We start from the raw sequence: 24657 nt of genomic DNA on the forward strand, positions 1-24657 counted from the left end.
CCCCCAAAAACCGCACCCGCACCCCCCTTCAGTCCCCCCCGACCCCCCCCAGCCCTGGGGGAAAAGGGGGAAAGGGGAGGGCGGGGGGGAGGGGGAGCACCCGGAGACCCCCGGGGTGAGGAGGAGGAGGAGGAGGAGGAGGAGGAGGAGGCGAGGGGGGCTCGCGCTGGGGGGGGGGTCTCTCACGCGAGGAATTCGGGGGGGGGATTTGCGCGAGGAATTTTGGGGGAGGTCCTCGTGCAGCGGATCCTCGTGCAAAGGGCTCCTCGCGCGGGGAGAGTGGGGTCCCCGTGCGACAATTTGGGGTCCCTGTTCCAGTGGGGTCCCCGTGCGAGGATTTTGGGGTCCCCCTGCAAGGGCTCCTCGTGCCGCCATCTTCTCGTGTCACCAAGAGGATTTTGGGGGTCCTCGTGCCAGAGCCCCGCGAGTGTCACCAGCTCCTCACCGAGGGCTCCGAGTGGCGCCCGGAGGAATCTGGGGGGCTCCTCGTGACGCCGGGACCAGCCCAGCCCTCGTGCGAGGGTCCCGAGTGCCACCACGTCCTCGTGTCGCCAAGAGGAACGGGGGGGGGGGTCCTCGTGCCAGAGCCCCTCGAGTGCCACCAGCTCCTTATGTCACCAAGAGCCCCGCGAGTGCCACCAGTTCCTCAAGTGCCACCAGCTCCGAGTGCCACCGAGAGCCCCCCGAGTGCCACCAGCTCCGAGTGCCACCAAACCTCGTGCAGGAGAACCTGGGGGGGTCCTTGTGCGACCAAGAGCCCCCCGGGTGTCACCAGGACCGGCCCGGCCCCGTGTGCGGGTCCCCGGTGTCACCGGGATCTCTCTCTGTGTCACATGCCACCCTCGGGCACCCACCGGGACCCCCCGAATTTCACCGTCCTCGTGCACCGGGACCCCCCTCAGGACCCCCCCTCAGGCATCAGGACCCTCGAGTTTCCCCTCCCCCCTCCTCGTGCACCGGTACCACCAGAGACCCCCCCCATCAATCAGCGCCGTCACCGTGCACCGAGACCCCCCCCCCTCGAGCACTGACCCCCCCCATCGTGCACCGGGACCACCGGACCCCCCGAATCACCGAGCACCGGGACCACCGGACCCCCCCTCAAACATCGCCAGCCTCGGGCACCGGCACCACCGGAGACCCTCCCCAAATCACCGAGCACCGGGACCCCCCCCCCGTGCACCGGGACCACTGGAGACGCCCCCCCCCCCCGAATCACAGAACACCGGGACCTTCCCCGTGCACCGCCCCCCCCTCGTGCACCAGCACCGGGACTGGACCCTCCTCGAGCACCGGGACCCCCCCGTGCATTGACCCCCCCTCACTGAGCACCGGGACTGGGACTGGACCCCCCCTCGAACCCCGGGAACCCCCCCGGGCACCGGGACCCCCCCGGGCCGCGCCACCCCCCAGCACCGGGACTGGGACCGGACCCCCCCTCGTGTACCGACCCCCCGAGCACCGGGCCCGGACCCCACTTTGTGCCCCCCACCCATCACGGGGGTTCTGACCCCTCCCCTTTGACCCCCCCGGAGCCGCGGGACCCCTGGGAACAGCACCGGGACTGGGGGGGAAGGGGGGGCCCAGGAGTGGGACCGGGGGGGCTCCGAGCGCTGGGGGGGCACAGGGGGGTCCCCAGCACCGGGGGGGTCCCTTGGGGCTCGGTCCTGTGACCCCCCCGTTATCAACTGGGACCCCCCGTTATCACCAGGGACCCCCCTTATTTACCGGGACCCCCCCATTCACTGCCTCCCCCCCTTCACTGACCCCCCCCAAAGCGCTGGGACCCCCCCAGTCCATGAGAGCCCCCTAGTGCGCCAGGACCCCCCACTCACCGCCCCTCCCCCATCCATGGGACCCCCTCTCACCGCCCCCCCACTCACCAGGACCCCCCAATCCATGGGATCCCCCCGACTCACCAGGACCCCCCACAATCACCAGGATCCCCCAATCCATGGGACCCCCACCACACCTCCTCTCGACACCCCCGGGCCCCCCCCACTGATTGACCACCCCCCCGAAACGCCCCCAGCCCCTCCCCCCTCGGCCCCCCCGAGCCCCCGGCCCGCGTTGGGCCCCGCCGGGGCCGGGCTGGCTCCACCCCCCGGGGCCCCCCCGAGCCCCCCCCGGACCCCCCGAGCCCCCCCGGTGGGGCCGGGCTGGCTCCACCCCCCGGGGCCGCCGCTGCGCGGAGCCTTTCAATAAACGCCGATCGGTCTTGTAGCCACGCCCACAGGGAGGCGGAGCCGCACGGGGCGGCCAATGGCGAGTGGCGGAGGGGGAGGGGCTGGGATTAAGAGGGGTGAGGAATGGGGGCGGGGCCCAAGGAGTGACGGCCAATGGGGAGAGGAGGGGGCGTGGCCAGAGAGTGCAGTAAGGGCTGGGCTATGAATGGTGCTTAAAGGGGCGGGGCCTGGGCGGGCATGAATGGGGTGTTAAAGGGGCGGGGTCTGGAGCGGCATGAATGAATGAAGCGTGGAAAAGGGGCGGGGAAATTAACGAATGAAGCGTGGGAAAGGGGCAGGGTCTGCAGGGAAATGAATGACTGAAAAGTGGGAAAGGGGCGGGGCCTGGAGGAAACGAAAGTGGGCGGGGCCCGGCGGGCGATGAACGGGGACAGTTGCGGATGATTTTCTGTCCTTTCTCAAACCCTTCCGTGGCCGTGTTCCCCCACACAACGCTGCCATCGATGCACTGCAGCTGTTCTGGAGCCTCGCCCGTTCCAGTGTGCGGTATCCCGTGGTTTTCCTGGGCCTCTTAGGAGTCCAATCCGGCTAGCTTAAGACTCTAGCCCACACGGACCCGCACAGACGAAGGTAAAAGACGAGAGGCGCTCTTCTCCACGTGGGTGCAAGTATCTTGTTTATTGGCTTGGTGCAAGACACAGGTGATGGGGTCACCCAGGTAGAAAAGAGGGCGTGGAACTCTCACACAGGAGGTTTTATACCCTAGGGGATGGGGGCGGGGGAGAGAGGACCGGAGCCAATGGGATGCCATTGGGGAGGGGCGAATTACCTATGGGACAGACCATGTGTATAACGGGGGGGTGTGAGGGGGAGACCATGTAATGAGGGAGGGGGAAAACCCATCTACTTGACCCAACATGCTCAGTAGAAATTGCCCATCACCAGTGCAACAACAACAACTAAATAAACTATTCAGTGAAATACAACACCAGTGCAGCTGGGTCAGGCCATGCAGATGGTGGGGCTGGGCTTCCACCCCGGCTGAGGCTGCCCTCCCTTCATGGGAACTCCCTCGGTTGGTGTTTCCCTCCTTGAGCTGATGCACTGGTGCTGCCAGGACAGAAGTGGGTTTCCCATCCCACCTTCCCATGTCTGCCCCATGGTCACACAGACAGAAACACAGGTCAGCCCGTGGGGTGCACCCTCTCTGTCCAGCTGGGGGACGTTGGGCTCTGACTTTGGGGCCTGTGACTCGCACTGGTGCTGCCTTGATCTTCCTCACCTCCTCCCTCTTCTCCCCCATCTCCTCTTTGAGTTCCCTGCCCACAGCAGAGACACGAGCCTGCATGGGGCCATTGATCATACTCTCATAATTTCTGTGAAAAACCACAATCACTTGGTTTTAGAATTTTAAAACTTTAATAGCAATAAATTAGTTACAAAAATAGTAATAGAATTAAAGTAATAAAAATTTGAACAATTAGGATTTAGGACAATATGAGACAATAAAAATGGTCCAGGGACCTCTTTCTGGGCAAAATAAACCTGAAAAAGGACACCCAATAACAGAGGATTAACCCTTAAATGCAACAGCCTCTTGGCATGTTCATTCACCTCATCCATGATGCACAAATTCCATTCCAACACAGGATTCTGCCTGGTCAGTGTCAACTGCTTCCTCTGAATCCGGACGGTGTTTGCATGGCTGAGCAAGGTGGGAAGAAGTTCGCTCCTTCTGATAAGGGAGCAATAAATTCTCTTTCTCTATAAGATTTGGGTGTTCTGTGGCTGCTACCTCACTGCAAGTCCTTTCCTTAAGAAAACATCTTACATAGCACAGTTTCTATTTTAACATTATAACCTAAAACTGTATTTAACACACCACTTCAGAAAATTAATACAGCATCACTTCCCAACATAACACATATAACATTCATTTTCATTATGGCGAATAGTCAACCATAAAATCTGCATTTTTCACAAGCTGGGGAGGGGACAGGAGAGGTGTCAGGGACCTGGTGGCACTTGTGTCCTCCTGGGGCGGCCCCGCGCCCGTGAGCAGTCTCCTTTGTCCCCTCCATCCCTTTGTCAGCCTCTTGTCCCCACTGCCACCCCTGCCCCTCTGCTGTCCCCTCCATGGTGCCCGTACCAAATTGCTGGTGATCAATAACAACGTGCAAAAGGCAACACAAAAGTGCAAAAGGCACTGCAGGACTGCAGAAGCCAATTATTAAATTGTCATTTATGGCCCAGTGGTGGTGCTGTTTGAGAGGGTCCCAGGATGAGGGAAGAGATGAATCTGACTCCAAATTTCTTAGGCTGATATATTATTGCATTATACTGCATTAATGATATTATATTAATTATTACATTATATTAATTATGATATTATATTATTATATTATTATATTAATTATATTATGTTATATTATTATATTATATTATATTATATTATACTAATCATTATATTGAATTATATTATATTATATTATATTATATTATATTATATTATATTATATTATTATATTATTATATTATATTAATGCTATACTAAAACCATATGAAAACTATAGAGAGAAAGGATACGTCAGAAAGTCAGAAAAGAATGAAAAATAAGAACCCCTGACTGACCAGAGAGTACAACACAGCTGGACTGGGACTGGTCATTGGGTAAGAACAATTCACATGGAACCAATCAAAGATGCACCTGCCACATTCCAAAGCAGCAAAACACAGGGAGAAGCAATCAGAGAGGATTGTTTTCCTTTTCCTCTGAGGCTTCTCATCTTCCCAGGAGAAGAAATCCTGGCAAAGGGATTTTTCAGAAAATACCATGACAACCTGGCTCTGCTGCAGGCACACTGAAAGCTGGAAGCTGCTGAGGGGACTCAGTCACCCCTGTCCCCTGTCCCTGAGTGTCCCCAGTGATGTCACCCCAGGAATTCCCATCAGGATTTGGGACAGTATCATTGAAAATTTCCGGAAATTCCCCAGATTTGTCTCAAATACTGCACGGGGAGGGGACAGGTGACAGCAGCGATGTCCCCAGTGATGTCACTGCCATAATGATGTCAGGGCGGTGACATCATCATCCCTGCAGCAGTTTGGGGATGTCCTCGATGGCTTTATGGCACCGGATGGCCACCACATGGTCACTGGCTCTGCCAGGACCATCAATGAAATAGAACTCGGTGATCCTGTCAACGGCCCCCACCAGGTGATCCTTGGCCAGGCGGGCGTTGGCCACCCACAAGCGCTTGGCCTGGGCCACCTGGGCCACCAAGGCCTCAGGGACATTGGGGGGTGCCTTACTTGTCCCCTTCAGGATGGCCTCAGTGTCCCTGAGCAGGCGCTGCAGCTCCCGGGGGAAGGCGGTGGCTTCGTCACACGCGGCCACCAAGCGCTCCAGCAGCCCCAGGGCCGCCTCCACCCGCTGTCCCACCATGGAGGCCCTGGTTGCCTTGCTGGCAGCCTCCCTGGCCTCTTCCCTTATCTGGGCTTTGTGCCTGGCCCCCTCCTCCCCGCCCAGGGCCTGACCCAGCTCCCCCATGTTTTCCTGAGCTGTCCCATCACGGGCGGCCTCGTCCTGCAGCTCCCTGGCCCGGGCAGTGGCAGTGGCCACCCTGTCGGCCACCCTGGTGGCCACCTCCCTCCAGGTGTTGCAGAGCTCGGTGGCTTTCCTGGTCAGCTGGGCCCAGCTGTTCACACACACAGACACCAAGCCCTCCCACTGGCGGGCCACCCGTGTCACACAGCTTGACACGGTCAGTGGGAAGTTCCTGTAGGTGTCCAGGGCCTGGACCAGGGTGGCAGGAGGGTCACCATCACGGGAGTGGAAAATGCGGTGCCACCAGGGGTCATTAATGTGGCACAGGCTGTCCTGGAGCTCCACGGTGAAGTCCCCCAGGTCGTTGTACAGGCACCCCTGGGACTTGAGCAGCCTCCTCACCTCGTGCAGACTGCACAGGGCGGCCAGCAGCTCACCCAGGATGGCCACCACGGTGATTGGCAGCTGCAGCAGGGCTGGGGACAGCTGGAGAGGGGACAGGGTAGGTGTCAGGGACCTCATGGCACTTGTCGTCTCCTGTGGTGGCCCCCTGCCCTTGAGGGGTCCTTTTTGTCCCCTCCGTCCCTTTGTCAGCCTCTTGTTCCTCTGCCACCCCTGCCCCTCCCCTTGTACGCTCCCCCTCTGCCACCCCCCACCACCACACCTGTAGCCCCTGCCACTTCCTGCTGTGCCCTCTGCCACCCCCTACAACCCCATGTGTCCCCTCTTTCCCCATGTCCCCCCACCATCCACTTCCCCCTCCCCCCCAGTGTCCCTTCTGTCCCCCTCCCCCCATCGCACCTCTTGGGTCTCCATGCTCACTGGGGACACCTTGGGGACACCTTGGGGATGCTCTGAGGGTTGAACAAGCCTTGGGATGTCCTCGATGGCTCTCTGGCACCTCTCGGCCACCCCACAGGCAGTGCAGCTGGCAGGACCACCACTGAACAAGATATCAATGATGTCTGGAAATGTCTTCCCCAGGTGATCCTTGACCAGGCGGACGTTGGCCTCCCACAGCCGCTCGGCCATGGCCACCTTGGCCACCAAGTCCTCAGGGACATTGGGGGAAGCCTCACTTGCCCCCTCCAGGGCAGCCTTGGTGTCCTCGAGCAGGCGCCAAAGCCCCCGGGGGAAGGCAATGGCTTCGATACACGCGGCCACCAAGCGCTCCAGCAGCCCCAGGGGCTCCTCCACCCCCTCTCCCACCATGGTGGCCCTGGCTGCCTCGCAGGAAGTCCCCCTGGCTTCTTCCCTCACCTGGGATTCAGTCCTGGCCGCCCCCTCAGCCCCCTCCTCCCCACCCAGGGCCTGACCCAGCTCCTCCATGTTTTCCAGAGCTGTCCCATCACGGGCAGCCTCGGCCTGCAGCTCCCCGGCCCGGGCGGTGCTGGTGGAGGCCCTGTCGGCCGCCTCAGTGGCCGCCTGCCTGCAGGTGTTGCGGAGCCTGCTGGCTGTCCTGGCCAGCTGGACCCAGCTGTTCCCAAGCACGGACACCGACCACTGCCACATGCTGGTTGCCATTGTCACACGGTCCCAGGTAGTCCCTGGGGTGCTCTTGTAGGCGGCCAGGGCCTGGCTCAGGGAGGTGGGAGGGTCATCATCATTGGAGGTGACATTGCGGCACCTCCAGAAGTCATCAGCGCGGTACAGGGTGCTCTGGAGGTTCGTGGTGAAGTCCTGCAGGTCCCAGTGCAGGCAGCCTGGGTACTTGAACAGCCTCATCTCCTCGTCCCGCCTGGGCAGGGTGGCCAGCAGCTCACCCAGGGTGGCCACCACGGTTACCGGCGGCTGCAGCATAGCCGGGGACAGCTGGAGAGGGGACAGGGAAGGTGTCAGGGACCTCATGGCACTTACAGCTTCCTGACCCGCTGTCCCCGAGGGGTCCTTTTTGCCCTCTCCCTGGAGGGCTCTGCTATCCGTCTGTGCCTCCCTTGCTCGCTCTGCCACCCCTGCCACTTCCCTCGTAGCCTCTGCCACCTCCCTGCCCCCACTGCTGTCCCCTCTGCCACCTTCCCACTGTCTCCTCTGTCACTCCCCGGTATCCCCTCCTCTTCCCCACGGCCCCCTTTCACCACCCCACGTTTCCTCCCCTCTCCCCTCCTGTCGCACCTCTTTGGGCTCCATGGGGGTCACTGAGGACACCTTGAGGACACCTTGGGGACTCTCCGGTGCCAAAGGAGCCCCGGGACGGACGCCAGTCCCCGGCCCAGAACCAGCCCCGGGAACGGCGCCGGGAAAATGGCGGAGCCGCCTCAAGAGCGGCCGGGAAGGGGCGGGGCGAGGTGACGTCACTGTCCGCCCTTTCCAGTACTGCTCCAGTCCATGGGAAGCTCCAGGATTGGCTCAGTCCCAGTGGATTTAGGCTCCATCCCCAGGGGGTTTAGGCTCCATCTCGCCATTTCCAGGCGGATTCATTCCGCCGTTCCCAGCTGGATTTAGGAGGGAACGCGGAGCGCTCTGAGGAGCCCGTAGAATTGCCCTCAACAAACATGGCCGCGCTGCTTCCCTCGCGAGACTTCTGGCGAGAAGAGCCAAACGCGGCGCGGACCAATCAGAAGCCGCGCCTGGCAGAAGTACTGGCGGAAGTTCCCCCACGGCGGCGTCGGCCGCTTCCGGCGGAAGCGCGGAGTTCGGGCTCTGTCCGTGGTTTCGTTTTGTGTACACTCCTGCGGGTATTTTGGGTTTTTCCCTTCTCCTAATAAATTCTGTTTCTGGCTTGGAGTCTCTCGCTGGTTTTGCTTTCAAACCAGAACAATAACTTTTATAACTATTTAGTATTATAGCGGTAATACAACTAGAATGTAACTATTACAACAGGAACTATTTAGTATTATAACTGTAATACAACTATTAAAACTATATTTAGTATTATGGCTATAATCTAACTATAATGTTACTATTATAACTATTTAGTACTATAACTATAACTATATAACTATATCTAGTACCGTAGCTGTAATAGAACTGTAATGTAACTATTATAACTATTTAATATTATAACTGCAATATAACTACAACAGTTATAACTATATTTAGTATCATAACTGCAATATAACTATAACTAATATAACTAGTATTATACCTGTAATAGAACCATAATATAGCTATTATAACTCTATTTAGCATTATATAACTATTTAGAATATTATACATTACAATTATAATAACAAATTATGATATAATACTAAATAGCGTAATAGTTATATTACAGTTATAATAGCTATAGCTATTTAATATTATAGCTGTAATAGAACCATAATATAACTAATATAACTATACCCATTTAGTATTATATAATTTTAATTGTTATAACTGTTTTGATACTATATAGCTGTTTAGTATTATATCTCTAGCTATTTTAACTAGAACTATTTAATATTATAACTGCAGTATAACTATAATAACTCTATTTACTATTATAACTGTAATATAACTGTAGTATTATAACTTTTTAGTATTATAACTACAATATACCTGTTACTATTATAACAATATTTAGTACTATAACTGTAAAAGAAATATAAATATTATAACTATTTAGTATTATATAACTAAAATATAACTATTATCACTATAAATATTTAGTATTACAACTGTAATATAACTATAACTATTATAACTATATTTAGTACTATAGCTGTAATATAGCCATTATGTAACTAATATAGTTATTTAATATTATAGCTGCATGTCCTGGTTTAGGGCGAATTTGGGAGAGAATCCCCAAAGGGGCCCCTCCAGAAAGCAAACCCACACGGCCCCTCCCCCCAACCGGTTTGGGAAGAATTCCTGAGAGAGAGGTGGAAAGAACCTGTTTATTTAACAGGCACAGCACCCCCCAGCACACAAAATGAACAATACCGGATGACACCACTCTTTCACCCCTCTGAAAAGGATGACAAATTCAGAAAGTCTCTCCTGGGGTGGTCGCTCTGTTATCAGTCCCTCTGGCACTGGAGCAGCTGCTGCAGCCACAGGGTGTAAACTCTCGGTGTTTCCCAGGTCCCAGTCCAGAGCAGGTTCGAGTAGGTCCAAACAGGAAAAGGGAAACAGTCCAGGAAGGAATTTGGACTGTTTAGCTAAATTAACTAATGAGAAGAGGCAAAAAGCACGAGCAAGCAGAAGCAGAGCAGAGGGAAAAGCAGGGCAAAAAGCAAAGACAGCACTGTGTACTCTCCCATCTCTGTGTCCCGCTGGCCGTGGGGAGTGGCTGATAAGAGGCCCAAACCAAAACTTTCACTCTGCAGAGCCAGTCTTGAAGGCACAGAACAGAATATCCAACATAAATAACACACACGAATGGGGCTACAAACATCCAAACATCACCCTAGGACACTGGGACACAAATGGGAACACTGGGACAGGGACACTGGGACAGGATGGGGACACTGGGATAGGATGGGGACACTGGGATGGTGACATTGGTATGGGGACAATGGGGCCGGTGGCACTGGGACAGGACTGGGGACACTGGGCTGCAACTGAGTTGCTGATGTCAGCATTAATTAACTAATTAACCCCCAAGGCCCTATTGTTTGCAAAGGCAAATCTCTTTTTCCATCCATCAGTCAGGGAACCCTTCCCATTGTTCCTTTGATCTCTCAGAGCTGGTTTGATCTCCCTGCAGAGCCAGAGCCAATGTCCAAGGAATGGCACCTGCCAGAAAGGGACAGGACGAGGTGACATCACCTCCCAGGCCCCACCCCCCGCAGGGCCATGGCCCACTGGTGGCCCGCTGGTGGCCAGGTGACACCGCGATGTCCCCTCCCCCCCCGGGCCACCTGGCAGGACACGGCCACCGCGGGCAGGGCCAGCAGCAGGTGACCATCCTCAACCACCGCCAGCGACACTGTGGGGACACGGGGACACCACACAGGTGGCACCAGGGACACAGCAGTGCTACCCATCCAGTGGCACCAGTTCTGTCCCAGGCAGGTGGCACTTGAGGGGCTCTTGGCGACACGAGGTGCTGGTGGCACTCGAGTGGCCGTAAGTCTCCTCAGTGACGTCACTGCCCTGATGACATCACAGTGGTGACATCACTGTCCCCACAGCAGCCTTGGGATGTCCTCGATGGCTCTTTTGCACCGCTCGGCCACCACACAGCTGCCAGGGCCATTGGGGCCACCATGGTCACCACAGGGACTCAAGAGGAGGTTGTCAATGTCCCCAGGTGTCCCCAGCAGGTGATCCTTGGCCAGGCGGGTGCTGGCATCCCACAGCCACTCAAACTCGGCCACCTTGGCCACCAAGGCCTGGAGAACATCAGGGGATACATCATTTGTCCCCTTCAGGATGGCCTCAATGTCCCTGAGCCGGCACTCCATGTTCCAGTTGAACAAGGTGGCTCTGTCACACGTGGCCACCAAGCGCTGCAGCAGCCCCAGGGCCACCTCTGCCCAATGTCCCCTCCTGGTGGCCACCCCAGCCTCTCCCATGGCCTCACTGGTGGCTGCCGCCACCTGGGCAGTGTGTGTGGCCACTTCCCAGGCCACCTCCTCCTTGTCGAGGGCCACCATCAGCTGCTGGTCCGTGACCACCTTCCTGCAGGCATAATGGACCTCTGTGGCCACCCTGGCCAGCCAGTCCCAGCTGTCCACGAGCCTGGCCACCAACTCCCCGCAGGCCTTGGCCGTGGCTCTCACATCGGCCCAGGCGGTCCCAGGGGTGGCCCTAAGGGAGGCCAGGGCCCAGCCCAAGGAGGGGACACCACAGTGGCCCAGGGAGGTGACATCACCGTGGTCCAGGATCACACGGAGGCTCTGGGTGAAGTTCTTCAGGTCCTCATGCAGGGAGTTGGAGGACTCACGCAGGAACTTTTCCCTGTGTGGCCCGGTCACAGTGGCTACCACCTCGCCCAGGGTGGCCACCAGGGCCACCAGCACCTGCAGCTGCAGAGGGGACAGCTGGGGAGGGGACAAGGGAGGTGTCAGGAACCTGATGGTACTTGTGGCCTCCTGCAGTGGCCCCCGAGCTCACGAGGGGTCCCCTTTGCCCCTCTGTCCCTTTGTCAGCCTCTTGTCCCTGCTGCCACCCACCGCCAGCCTCCCTGTCCCTTCCCCCCATGTCCCCCCCATCCCCCATTGCCCCCTCCCCCCTCATGCCCCCTCCTCCCCAGTGACCCCTCTATGCCCCTCTCCCCCCCGACCCCGTCACACCTCTTGGAGTTCCATGCTCACAGGGGACACCCTGGGGACACCTTGGGGACACTCCTGGGGTCGAAGGAGCCTTGGGATGTCCTTGGTGGCTCTTTGGCACTGCTCAGTCACTTCACAGGCACTGGGGCTGTTGGGACCATCGCTGGACAAGAACTTGATGGTGTCTGGAACTGCCCCCAGCAGGTGACCCTTGGCCAGGCGGGCATTGACCTCCCACAGCCACTTGGCAACGACCACCTTGGCCACCAAGTCCTCGGGGACATCAGGGAACTGCTTCTTTGTCCCCTTCAGGATGGTCATGATGTCCTCAACCCTGCACTGCAGCTCCCGGGGGAAGGCGGTGGCTTTGTCACACGCGGCCACCAAGCGCTCCAGCAGCCCCAGGGCCACCTCCACCCGCTGTCTCACCATGGTGGCCCTTGTTGCCTCGCTGGTGGCCACCCAGGCATCTGTCCTCACCCGGGATTCATGCCCAGGTACCACCTCGGTCCCCTCCTCCCCGCCCAGGGCCTGACCCAGCTCCACCATGTTTTCCTGAGCTGTCCCATAACGGGCAGCCTCAGCCTGCAGCTTCCTTGCCTTGGTGGTGGCAGCAGCCGCTCTGTCGGCTGCCTTGGTGCCTGCCACCCTGTGGGTGTTGTAGAGTTTGGTGGTCTTCCGGGACAGCTTGGCCCAGCTGTTCACTAGTGCATCCACCGACCTGTGTCACTTGCTGGCCGCCATTGTCACACGGTCCCAGGTGGTCCATGGGGTGCTCTTGTAGGCAGCCAGGGCCTGGCTCAGGGAGGTGGGAGGATCATCATCATTGGAGGTGACATTGTGGCACCACCAGGTGCCATCAGTGCACTTCATGGTGGCCCAGAGTTCATTGGTGAATTCCTCCAGGACCCAGTATGGGCACCCTGGGGACATGAACAGCAGCATCTCCTCATCCACGCTGGGCAGGGTGGCCAGCAGCTCGCCCAGGATGGCCACCACAGTGACCTGTGGCTGCAGCAGGACCGGGGACAGCTGGGGAGGGGACAGGGGAGGTGTCAGGGACCTGGTGGCACTTATGGCCTCCTGGGGTGGGCCCCTTGTCTCTGAGGGGTCCCCTTTGTCCCCTCCATCCCTTTGTCAACCTTTTGTTTCCTCTGCCACGTCTTGCCCCTCCCCTGGCAGCCCCTCCCACCCCCAACCCTCTGCTGTCCCCTCTGCCACCTCCCCGCCACCCCAAGCTTTCCTCTCTGCCACCCCCACCAGTCCCCCTGTCCTGTCCCCCCTTGTACCACCCATCCCCCTCTGCCCCTGCCCCCCTTTTGCCCTCCACCCATCTCTCACCTCCCCCCTTCCTGCCACTCTGTCCTGTTCCTTTTGCCACCCCCTGTCCCATCCCACCACCCCTGTGTCCCCTCCACCCTCCATTATTGCCCCCTCTCCCCCAGTGTCCCCTCTTTCCCCCTTTCCCCCCACCCGTCACACCTCTTGGGGCTCCATGCTCACTGGGGACACATTGTGGACGCCCTGGGGACACTCTGGGGGTCGAAGGAGCCTTGGGATGTCCTCGGTGGCTCTTTGGCACCGCTCGGCCACCCCACGGGCACGGGGGCTGATGGGAGCACCATGGAACAAGAACTTGATGATGTCTGGAACTGCCCCCCCCAGGTGATCCTTGGCCAGGCGGGCGTTGGCCTCCCACAGCTGCTCGGCCACGGCCACCTTGGCCACCAAGTCCTCGTGGACATTGGGGGACACCTCATTTTTCCCCTTCAGGGTGGCCACGATGTCCCCAACCCTGCGCTGCAGCTCCCGGGGGAAGGCGGTGGCTTCGTCACACGCGGCCACCAAGCGCTCCAGCAGCCCCAGGGCCGCCTCCACCTGCTGTCTCTCCATGGTGGCCCTTCTTGCCTCACTGGCAGCCACCCTGGCATCTCTCCTCACCCGGGCTTCATGCATGTTCAGCGCCTCATCCCCCTCCTCCCTGCCCAGGGCCTGACCCAGCTCCTCCATGTTTTCCTGAGCTGTCCCATCACGGGCAGCCTTGACCTGCAGCTCTCTTGCCCAGGCAGTGGCAGTGGCCACCATGTCGGCCGCCTCAGTGGCCACCTCCCTGCAGGTGTTGGGGAGTTTGGTGGCTGCCCTGGCCAGCCGGGCGCACCTGTCCACAAGCACAGCCACCAACCCATGCCACATGATGGCCGCCATTGTCACATTGTCCCAGGAGGTCCATGGGGTGCTCTTGTAGGTGGGGGGCCCAGCTCAGGGAGGTGAGAGGGTCATCATCGTTGAAGGTGACATTGTGGCACCACCAAGTGTCATCAACACAGTACAGAGTGACCCGGAGCTCCTTGGTGAAGTCCGCCAGGTCCCAGTGCAGGCACCCTGTGGACACAGGCAGCATCATCTCATCCCGCCTGGGCAGGGGGGCTATGGGGTCGGCTGTCTGTCTCTGCCCCCACACACGCTCAGGATGGTTCTTGCACGCTGGGCTTCAAAGGATGAGACTGGACGCTAGGTTTTTTCGGTCTTCAGTTTGTTTATTATCTCTTATCTAAAAAGTCCTTTCTCTGTCTGAAGGATCTGACTAACACGGCAGCCAAAGGCACTCTGCCCACCCCCAAGGCGGCCGCATCTTTTATAACAAAAACTACGTATATCATATTTACCTTTTGTCCCCAATACCTATCATCTTCGTCACTAACTACACTCTCATCCCAGACCAATCCCCAAATGCCAACACCACTCCAGAAGATGGAAGACAGGAAGAAGAAGGAAGAGCTTGGTGGCACACCCTGATTCCTCCATCTTGTCTCTACCACCCCCCTGTACCGAAACCCCAAAATTTGTGATTCACCCTATAATGATATCTTCCCTTCACCATTCACACCCGAGTGATTCTCGCAGGTTCCATTTCCTCATACATCGGTGGCACATCTCTAGATGGATCAAAATCAAGCCACCAAGTGCTTTTGGCAACATTCCAGGACTCCCGAGCCCCCCAAGGGTTCTCTCGGTAGCTCTGGACATCAGGAGTGATGTGCTGAGCTCCCACAGGGGGCCAGGGTGACCTGGAGGGTCTGAGTGAAGTCCACCAGGTCCCAGTGCAGGCGTAGTGCAGACCCAAGCTGCAGCATCATCTTGTCCAGCGTGGGCAGGGTGGCCAGTACCTCGCCCAGGGTGGCCACCATGGTGACCTGTGGCTGCAGCAGGGCCAGGGACAGCTGGGAGGGGACAGGGGAGGTGTCAGGGACCTCATGGCACTTCACCACTCATGGGGTGCTGAAAGGGGGAAGTGGGGGACGGAGAGGACACGGGAGTGGCAGGAGGGGACACGGGAGTGGCAGGAGGGGACAGGGGGTCACAAAAGGACAGGAGGGCATAGTAGGAATGGGGGAGATGACAGAGGGGTGGAGGAGGGGACAATGGGGGCTGGCAGCGTGTGGCAGAGGGGTCGGCGGGGTGACAAAGGGACAGAGGGGACAGCAGAGCCCTCCAGGGAGGGGAAAAAGGGGACCCCAGGAGGGGACAGGGGCCATCCCAGGAGGCCAGAACTGCCACCAGATCCCTGATACCTCCCCTGTCCCCTCCCCAGGTGTCCCCTTCCCAGCTGCTGTGGGCTCTGGTGTCCGTAGTTGCCACCCTGGGCAATGTGGTGGCCACCATGACCAGGCCACAGAGGGATGAGCAGCAGATCGTGTCCCCAAAGTTCTGCACACAGACCTGAGGAGCTTCACCTGGCGCCTCTGGGACACCCTGAGCCACCATGGTGTCACCTCCCTGAGCTACCTCTATGTCACCTCCCATGGCCAGGCCCTGGCCACCCTCAGGGCCACCCTGGGGGCCACCTGGGCCAAGGTGAGAGCCTCAGCCTGGGCCTGGCGGGAGTCGGTGGCCCTGCTGGCCCAGAGCTGGGGCCTGCTGGCCTGGGGGGCCTCCGAGCTCTGCGAGGCTTGCGAGGACAAGGCCACCACCGAGGCCACCACCGAGGCCACCAGGAGCTGCAGGCCACTGCAGGCCATCGAGGCCACCACTGAGGCCACTGCCCAGGCCGGGGACCTGCAGGATGAGGCCACCTGCAGGGAGACAGCTGGGGACAACCAGGTGGCCGTGGCCCAGCAGCCACTGGTGGCCCTGGACAGGGAGGAGGTGGCCTCAGCAGGGGCCACACACAAGGCCTGGGTGGCAACAGCCACCAACGAGGGTGAGGAGGCTGCCAGTGAGGAGGAGGCGGCCACCAGGAGGGGACAGCGCTCAGAGGTGGCCCTGTGGCCGCTGGAGCACTTGGAGGTGGCGTGTGAAAGAGCCAGGGATTTCATCTCAGAACTGCTGCGCCGCTCGAGGCCATCGAGGCCATCCTGAAGGGGACAAAGGATGCATCCCCCAATGTCCTCGAGGCCTTGGTGGCCACGGTGGCTGAGGCCGAGCGTCTCTGGGAGGCCAGTGCCAGCCCCTGGCCACGTTTCACCTGGTGGGGACACCTGGGGACATCTGCAGACTCCTCGCGAAGCTCCCTTGTGGCCCCGATGGCCCTAGTGGCTCTGGTAGCTCTGGTGGTCCCACTGGCCACAGGGTGGCTAAGGGGGGCCAAAAAGTCATTGAGGACATCCCGAGGCTGCTGTGGGGACAGTGATGTCTCCGCTTCCATGTCACTGGGGTGGTGACATCATTGGGGGCACTGCTGCTGTCACCTGTTCCCTCTAGCCTCCTCACATGGGATTTGAGACAAATCTGGGGAATTTTCTGGGAAATTTCATTGATATTGTCCCAAATCCTGATGGGAATTCCTGGGGTGACATCACTAGGGACACTCAAGGACACACGGAGAGGACACACAGAGACAGTCTGGGGACACTCAAGGACACTCTGGGACACTCAGGAAAAATCAGGGAGGACACTCAGGGCCACTCTGGGGACACTCAGGAACATGCAGGGACACTCTGGGGACACCCTGAGGACATTCTCAGGACATTCAGGGAGGACACTCAGGGGTGCGCAGGGACACTGAGGGGACACTCAGGGGACACTCAGGGACAGGGACAGGGGTGAACGAGTCCCCTCAGCAGCTTCCAGCTTTCCACTGTGCCTGCAGCAGAGCCAGGTAATAAATGACAATTTAATAATTGGCTCCTGCAATTCTGCATTGGTTCTGCAATTCTGCATTGGCTGCTGCGATTCTGCATTGGCTGGGGCAAAACAATACTTTCACAAGTCTTTTGCTCTGGTACCTGATAATTGATTATTGATAATTCCTTGCAGTTGCTCACTGGTACACTACAATCAATCAGTTTATCTGTGCACCGTGTAACAGATTTAATGCTGGAGTAATAAATAGATATTTTATCATAGGCCTTAAAATATTAAAAATAGACAAATATTAAATATATAAGTAATAAATGTTAAAACAGAGACTATGCAATGTTAAAATGCTTTTGTGTAACTGGCTCAGGTGTAAAACAATTCCCTTGTTTCTCACACCTGGGCCTGACCTCTCCAGGTGATGATAACAGTGACAAAAACCTGAGAAAAATTTATGAATTGATCAGGGGGTGTGAAACAACAGGATGAAGCCAGGAGAAGAAATCAAATCTATTGACCCAATCTACAGAATGTCCTGTAGACAAGTCAGAGGTTAAAACCAAACAAGAGTTCCTGGAACACCCAAACCTCCCGGGAAGGTTTGAATAATGTCTAAACTCAGGAATGTGTTTGTAGCCCTGCAGAGGAACCGGATCTGGAGAACAATGGGTTAAGTTAAGGGCGAGTTCCTTGGCCGACCGCCAAAATCCTTTTATAGCCCTTATTAAACATGTACAAATTTCCAAGAGTGAACTTTGCTCTTCACACCCGGCTGTGGTTTGGGAGGGCCCCCCCCCCCCCCTCGCTGCTGAGCACTGACCCCGCCCCGGGGGTCGCTGGAACCCCCAAAAACCGCAGCCACCACCAGCCCTTGTTGGGGGTTGGGTTTTTTCTGTTCTTTCCTTGTAACTTGTGCAATTTTTTCCCATTGCGTTGCTGAGAGGCCCTGATGGCTGAGTGCTCGAGAAGAGGGGGAGGGGGAACTCCTCTGGCTTTTGGGAGTTTCTCTGGGAGGGGGGCAGAGATACCGGGAGAATGGGGGGCAGGGGCCGGGGGCAGCCTCTCCCTGTCGCTCTTTGGCATCGGAGGAGGGTGGCCAGGCTGTCACTCACTGCAGGGAGAATTCACTGCCACGGCTGGAGCTCAGCTCTGAGGGACTGATCACCGTCTGCTCGTGTGCCCCGGGAATCCTGATTTCCCTGTGCCCCAGGAATCCTGAATTCCATGTGCCCCAGGAATCCTGACCTTGTGTGCCCTGGGAATTCTGAATTCCGTGTGTTCCGGGAATCCTGACCTTGTGTGCCCTGGGAATTCTGAATTCTGTGTGTTCCGGGAATCCTGAATTCTGTGTGCCCTGGGAGTCCTGAACTTTGTGTGCCCCGGGAATCCTGAATTCTGTGTACCCCAGAAATTATCTGTTCGTGTGCCCCGAGAATCCTGAATTTCGTGTTGTTAAATACTAGAGCAGTGTCCTGGTACTAAAGTGATTTCAGCATTTATTACAAGAAAAAGAAAGGCCCAAAGCAAGGGGGCCCGCGGGCCGAGCTGGAGCGTTCCCGTCGAGGATGCTGCAGCGCCGGCGCTGGGGCTGCCTCAGCAGCGATGGCCCCGATGTCCCAGGTGGAGCGGCACAGATTCAGTGGGTCAGAAGCCCCTTTCTATCCTGTTTTTGTCCCTTTGGATTGGTTTCTTTTTGGATCCTTCATTTGCATGAAGGTTTAAGGCGCTTGATTGGCCCATGGCAGTTCTGTCCAGGCTGGCTGGTTTCCCTTGGGGGTGGTGCCCTTTACTGAGGTGTGTGATGGGACGTTGGGTACCGTATTTCTTATAACTACTCTTTTAACCCCTTTTACAATATAACAACCAAATGAACAGTACATGCTTAACGATCTAGCAACTATTTTACAACAGTTTCTAACATATTATTGACAATTCCCCCCTCTAACTATTTGATCAGGCTTCCAGCCTGCATCAACCATTTAGAGTTCAACTTCTCCTTTTCTCAGTTTCTCATACTGTCCAAGCACATCTCTGGCACTCTGATCCCTCTGTTCTTTCATTAACATTACTTTCTCACCATTTTCCCCTTCCATGCTCCCTTGCAGCATGATGCTGCTGTGGACAATGCTGGTCACTATCCAGACTAGACAGGGAATTACACATGGCAGTAATATTACACTGGCCAGTGCACTCACCACAAAGACCAATTTCTTCCATTATTTACTGTTCAAGGTGAACAAGTTGTGAAAAAAGCGTGGTTCATGATTGGCTTTTCGCAAAAAATAAAATGAACACTATATGTGTTGTGTTAGAAAGTGATGCTGTATTAATTCTCTCCAGTAGTGTGTTAAATATAGTTTTAGGTTATAAAAAATGTTTAAATAGAAACTGTGCTATGTAAGATACTTTTTCTAAAGAAAGGACTTGCAGCAAGATTGCAGCCACAGGACACCTAAATCTTTCAGAGAAAAAGAATTTATTGCTCCCTTATCAGAAGAAACGAACTTCTTCCTGCCTCGAAGGCGCTGTTAGGATTAGGAGGAAGAAGCTGGCCGATGACCAGGCCGAATTATTTGTTTGAATGGAATTTATGCATCATGCATGAAGTGTATGAATATGCAACAGGCTGTTGTTTTTAAGGGTTAATCCTTTGTTAACGGGCGTCCTTTTTGGGGCTTGTGCTGCCCAGAAAAAGGTACCCGGACGTCCGTAATTCTTTTTCTCTGAAAGATTTAGGTGTCCTGTGGCTGCTATCTTGCTGCAAGTCCTTTCTTTAAAAAAGTAACCCACATAGCATAGTTTCTATTTTAACAATTTTTATAACCTGAAACTATATTTAACACACTACTGAAGAGAATTAATACAGCATCACTTTCTAACACAACACATATAATATTCACTTTAATATTTGCGAAAAGCCGATCATAAAATACGCATTTTTCACACTTTTCTAAGTAAAACAACCCCAGAAATTAGAATCTTGATTTGTTACATGTTTCCAATATTTGGATAGGGTTTTTATTGCCCAGAATGGGTTGATATAATCTCCTGAGCATTCAAACATGTTTTCTTTTCACTCTATACACATCGACTTTCAGTTTTTTCTGTTGACCAAAATGAATGGGGAGTTTCTGGGATCCATCTGGTGTGTGTGTCATTTGCTGCCAGATATCTTTTACATGGCATTTCTCCTACTTCTATAGCATACATTTTTCCTTTTCTTGATAAATACCCTTCTGTCCTAGGGTGACGTTAGGATGCTGTTATCCCCATTCGTGTGTGTGTAATTTATGCTGGATATTATGTTCTGTGCCTTTAAGACTGGCAGAGTGAGAGTTTTGTTTTGGGCCTTATTGATTGCACTGTGCTGGAGATGACTGCTGGGGATATTTCTCCTCAGAGACACCTTTAGCTCGCAGGCAGTTGCAGGCAGGCACTCAGAATGGACCCAAAACAAGTAGGAACTCGGTTTACCTCTAGTGGAAAAAGTTCAGGTGATGGTGAAGAGAAAAGGAGCGGGTTCTGCCGGAGAGTTAAATCCAGAGTTTATTCCAAGGTGACACAGATCTGAATCTCAGTACATCCCCGACAGACCTCGACCGCATGGTTCCAGCACATTTTAAACTCACAGGGAGGTGGGAGGGAGAGGATAGGGGAGCCACCAACCAGGTGGGAGGGGGAGGGTCTCAGGGGACAATGACACTTGGACAGGCCAACGACTCCAAGTCTGAAAAGCATCTTTTGAACTTCTGCCAATCCCACGATGCTCTAGCTGGAATGTGGAACTGGACAGACAGCCATTAGGAAGAGGGCGGGGGGGGGCAAGGAGGAAGAAGAGCTTCACACCACAACAATTTAGTATTATAAATCTATTGTAACTGTTATAACTAGAAATATTTAGTATTTTATAGCTGTTTACTATTACATCAATAATAGATCTAGAATATAATTATTGGAACTATTTAGTGTTTTTTAACTATTTAGACATGTATCTATAGTATATCTGTAATAGAACTATTCAGTAGTTTATAACTATTTACTATTATAACTATAATATATCTATAATAGTACTATTTAGTATTTTATAATTATTTACTATTTTATCTATATCTATAATAGAGCTATTGCAACTATTTAGTATTTTATAACTCTTTACTATTATATCTATATCTATAATGTAATTATTGTAACTATTTAGTATTTTATGACGATTTAGACATATATCTCTAATATATCTATAACAGAACTCTTGTAACTATTCATTATTTTATAACTATTTCCTATTATATCTATAATATATCTGCCATAGAGCTCTCAGAACTATTTCGTGTGGGAATGCACAAAATCAGAGGGTTTTGGGGAAGCTGCAAAAGGCCTCAGAGACAGCAGAACTGTGACTGGAGCTCAGCAGCAGCCACGAGTTTGGTCAGCAGAAAAATTATTTAAAAAGTAGAAAAGCAAGGACAACCAGCACAACGGTCTGTGCACTCACGCTTGTCTAGAATAACTCCCTAAGCTGCAGAAAAGTTTATCCAGCGAGATACTGGAAGTTGGAAGGTTAATACTGGAGCTCTGTGCATTGTGTTCAAGGCTCACAAGCAGGTATTGTATTGGAAATTAGCCAGCATTGTTTAACCAAAGGTACCTGTGCTGACAGTGCTTGGATGGAAGCACTGTCAGTGTGCTTCTGCTTGGTGTGACTGGTCAAAAAACTTATAAAGTGAGTTGTGACACTGAGTTCTTGGTCTACTGCCTGGGATGTGAGCTGCTGGCATCTTCCCATTGCCATAACCATGGAATGAGAGTGATGCTGGAAAATCAAACAGCTCAAGGCACGTTCCCAGCAGTCCTGTCCCGTTGGTGATTTGTGCACAGCCCCCGGCCGTCGAGAAAGAAAGCAAAGATAAAGGGAATTTGAGATAGAGATCAACTGCTGGAGGGTGCCTGGAAGGTGTTTTGAGACAGGGGCCCAACTGAAAGAGTTCATCCCAACCCAGCAAGAAGGGAACTCAGGAAAAGTCACCCAAGAAAGCTTCCCCTGTGGAGAAGGAGCAGAGTGCATCCTGTAAGAAATGGGGGCACTGGAACAAGGACTGTCCAGTGCTGAAAGAAAAACCATCAGTCCCCAGCTGCCAGCAGAACAAACCTCAAGCAGCTCAGGCTCTGAGTGATGGGGGCCGAGGGCTGTCGTGGTAATGATTAGCATTGACTCCATGACTGCAGGAGGCTGATCAATCACCTTATCCTACCATACTGTATTGTTCTGTACTAATTAATAAACTCACCCCCTCACAGACAGTCCAGTACAGACAGATCCAATTGGTCAACCAATCCAAACACCATCACCAATTAAGATAATGGCCAATTAAGAAAACACCCTTTGGTAAACCAATCTGCATAACACATTGCACATGTGCACAACAACAGGTGCAGCAAGGAAGCAGATAAGTGAGAGTTAAGCCCCTGGGCCTCCACACCAGTGCATCTTCCTTCTCTTCACAGCCTCCTTCTCTTCCACACAGACAAAGTTTAGGATTGATAAATCCTGGCTTGGGAGAACAACAAGGGGTGAGCAACTGGGGTTTTCTGAGAAAGGAGCCTCACTCTTTAGAATTTTTAAAAGTTTAATAAGGGATAATTAGAGACAAATCAGTAACAGCACTGGGTGCTTGGCAATGGCCAGAGGCACAATGGTTAACCACAGCAACTCTTCTTGTCTTGTTTTTCCATTGTATTGTTCAAAATATACACATTCAAACATTTCTTTGAACTCCTTTACATGTTCCAGGAATTCTTTAGGTTGGTCTGACCCCAACCTGCCTTTTTAGAGTATGTGCAGGAATCGTGGGTTGTTGTTTTGAGGGTTGTGTGTCACTCCCTCACAAGGGCCCCCTGTTCTGTGGTTGCAGCAGGTGACAGTTACTGACAGTGGAAGGGTCAGTGGCAGGGGCCCTCATCACATCCCTTCCTCAAGTGTTATCTGACCAGGCAGACAGTTTTAGCTATTTCCACAAGTCCTTTAAACCAGCATTAGCTATTTCACAAATATCTCTGAGTCATTCTCATTATTGTCAGTTAGTTACAAAAATAAAAGCATTAGTTATTATTTCACAACTACAGCTACTTCTGCAAAAGTTAACATTACAATGCACAACACATGGCATCCACTTTAATAGTTTGCAAAAGCCAAAACTATAATGTGTGTTTTTCACACTCTCCACAAACTAAAATATCATCCATAAATGATGTTCTGAGGATACGAGCTGCACAGGGGCCAGGGCATTGGCCACAAGAACCTGACAAATTATACTATAGCAAAAGCAGTGAAAGGTGATTACAAACTGTACCATATCAAACTCATTGTGATTAAGAATAATTTGCACAAGTCCATGCATAACAGCATAAGCCAACACTGCCTAGTTATTTACACCAAAGACAGGGCAGGTTTTTCCCTTGCACGGAGCACTTGGGCCTTCCCCGGGCCCCTTCTGCCCTCCTGCAGAGCCGCTGGCATTTTCCAGCACACACAGTTTGTAACCCAGAGCCGGGTGCAGCCCCGAAGGCTCCAAGCGCCTCCTTCCAGGCTGACTCTGCAGGTGCCGAGGCTGCTCTGGGCTCTGCCAGGGCTCTGCTGGGGCTCAGCTCTGGGCCAGGCTGGGCCCGCTCTCCCCTCACATGGCTCCGGGCAGCTGAGGCACAGCGGGAGAAGGAAGGGACACGTCAAGGGAGTCGAGGTTTGAGAGAGTTTTTATTCCAAAAACTGCCATAACAAACGAGAACCATAACAAACAGACTATGCAAACTACCCTAACCAACTAGCAGTACTAACTACCATAACTATCAGTGCTAACTACCAAAACTAACTAGTTGTCCTAACTACTGTAACTAAAGGCTGTCCTCAAGTGCTTCATCTCCTCCGCTGCTCCCTCAGTTGCTTCGCTGCAGTGATCAGAGGGGTCAGGCTGGAGAGAGGCTTGGCTGATGACAAAAATGGGTGCTGCACAAAGGATAAAAAAGAAAGAAATGAACTGTTACTTCCCAGAGTCAAGTTCCTCACAGGCCCTGTTGCAACAGGAGAAAGGGAAATGGTTTGAAACTCAAGAGAGGGAAGCAGGCTCAGATTAGATCTAAGGGAGAATTTTTTAACCAGGAGAGTGGGGGAACACTGACAGAAGGTGCCCAGAGGTGTGGGAGGTGTCTCCTCCCTGGAAACCTCCAAGCTCAGGTCGGGCAGGGCTCGGAGCCCCCTGACCTGTTGAAGATGTCCCTGCTCGCTGTGGGGCACCAGGCCCAGCTGGCCTCGAAAGGAGCCTGCCAGGCCAAAGCAGGCGAGGATTCTGCTCGCTCTGCGTGTGGAAAGCAGCGAGGCTGTGGACTGTCGGAGGGGGCCCCACAAGAAAACCCCTCCCTCGCGCTGCTGCTTGCCCTGCAGCCCTTGGCATTCACCTGCAGCAGCTCCTGGGCAGCCCAGCGCCGCTCCTCGTCCGGCTCCAGGCTGCACTCGAGGAAGTCCCGCAGCAGAGCCGACAGGCGCCGGGGCTCCTGCAGCTGCGGGGTCCCGTTCTGCCGGATCAGAGCGCGAGCCTGCAGGGAAAGCAAACTCAGCGCTCTGCCAGCTTCCTTCACACCCACACGGGCTCACATCCACCCCGGGTCCTCAGCCCAGCTCCAGGGGCACTTTCCTCCCTGACAGAGATGCTGCTCACAG

General features: G+C 54.6%; 1 protein-coding gene and 1 long non-coding RNA gene across 2 annotated transcripts; both read right to left on the reverse strand.

Annotated features, from left to right (window-relative positions):
• Positions 1-4707: 4707 nt before the first annotated feature.
• LOC132340518 (uncharacterized) lies at positions 4708-8013 on the reverse strand. Its single transcript, XM_059871570.1, has 3 exons — positions 7846-8013; positions 6535-7545; positions 4708-6219 (listed from the first exon to the last, which is right to left on the reverse strand). The coding sequence occupies exons 1-3, from the start codon at positions 7858-7860 to the stop codon at positions 5275-5277; spliced, it is 1971 nt and encodes a 656-aa protein (XP_059727553.1). The 5' UTR covers positions 7861-8013; the 3' UTR covers positions 4708-5274.
• Positions 8014-23680: 15667 nt separating this feature from the next.
• On the reverse strand, positions 23681-24518 carry LOC132340675 (uncharacterized). The gene is made up of 2 exons (XR_009489992.1): positions 24396-24518; positions 23681-23946 (listed from the first exon to the last, which is right to left on the reverse strand). It is a non-coding gene; the product is annotated as an uncharacterized LOC132340675 (long non-coding RNA).
• Between the last annotated feature and the right edge of the window lie 139 nt (positions 24519-24657).

This window comes from Haemorhous mexicanus, chromosome 32 (genome assembly GCF_027477595.1).
Source record: "Haemorhous mexicanus isolate bHaeMex1 chromosome 32, bHaeMex1.pri, whole genome shotgun sequence".
NCBI lineage: Eukaryota > Metazoa > Chordata > Aves > Passeriformes > Fringillidae > Haemorhous > Haemorhous mexicanus.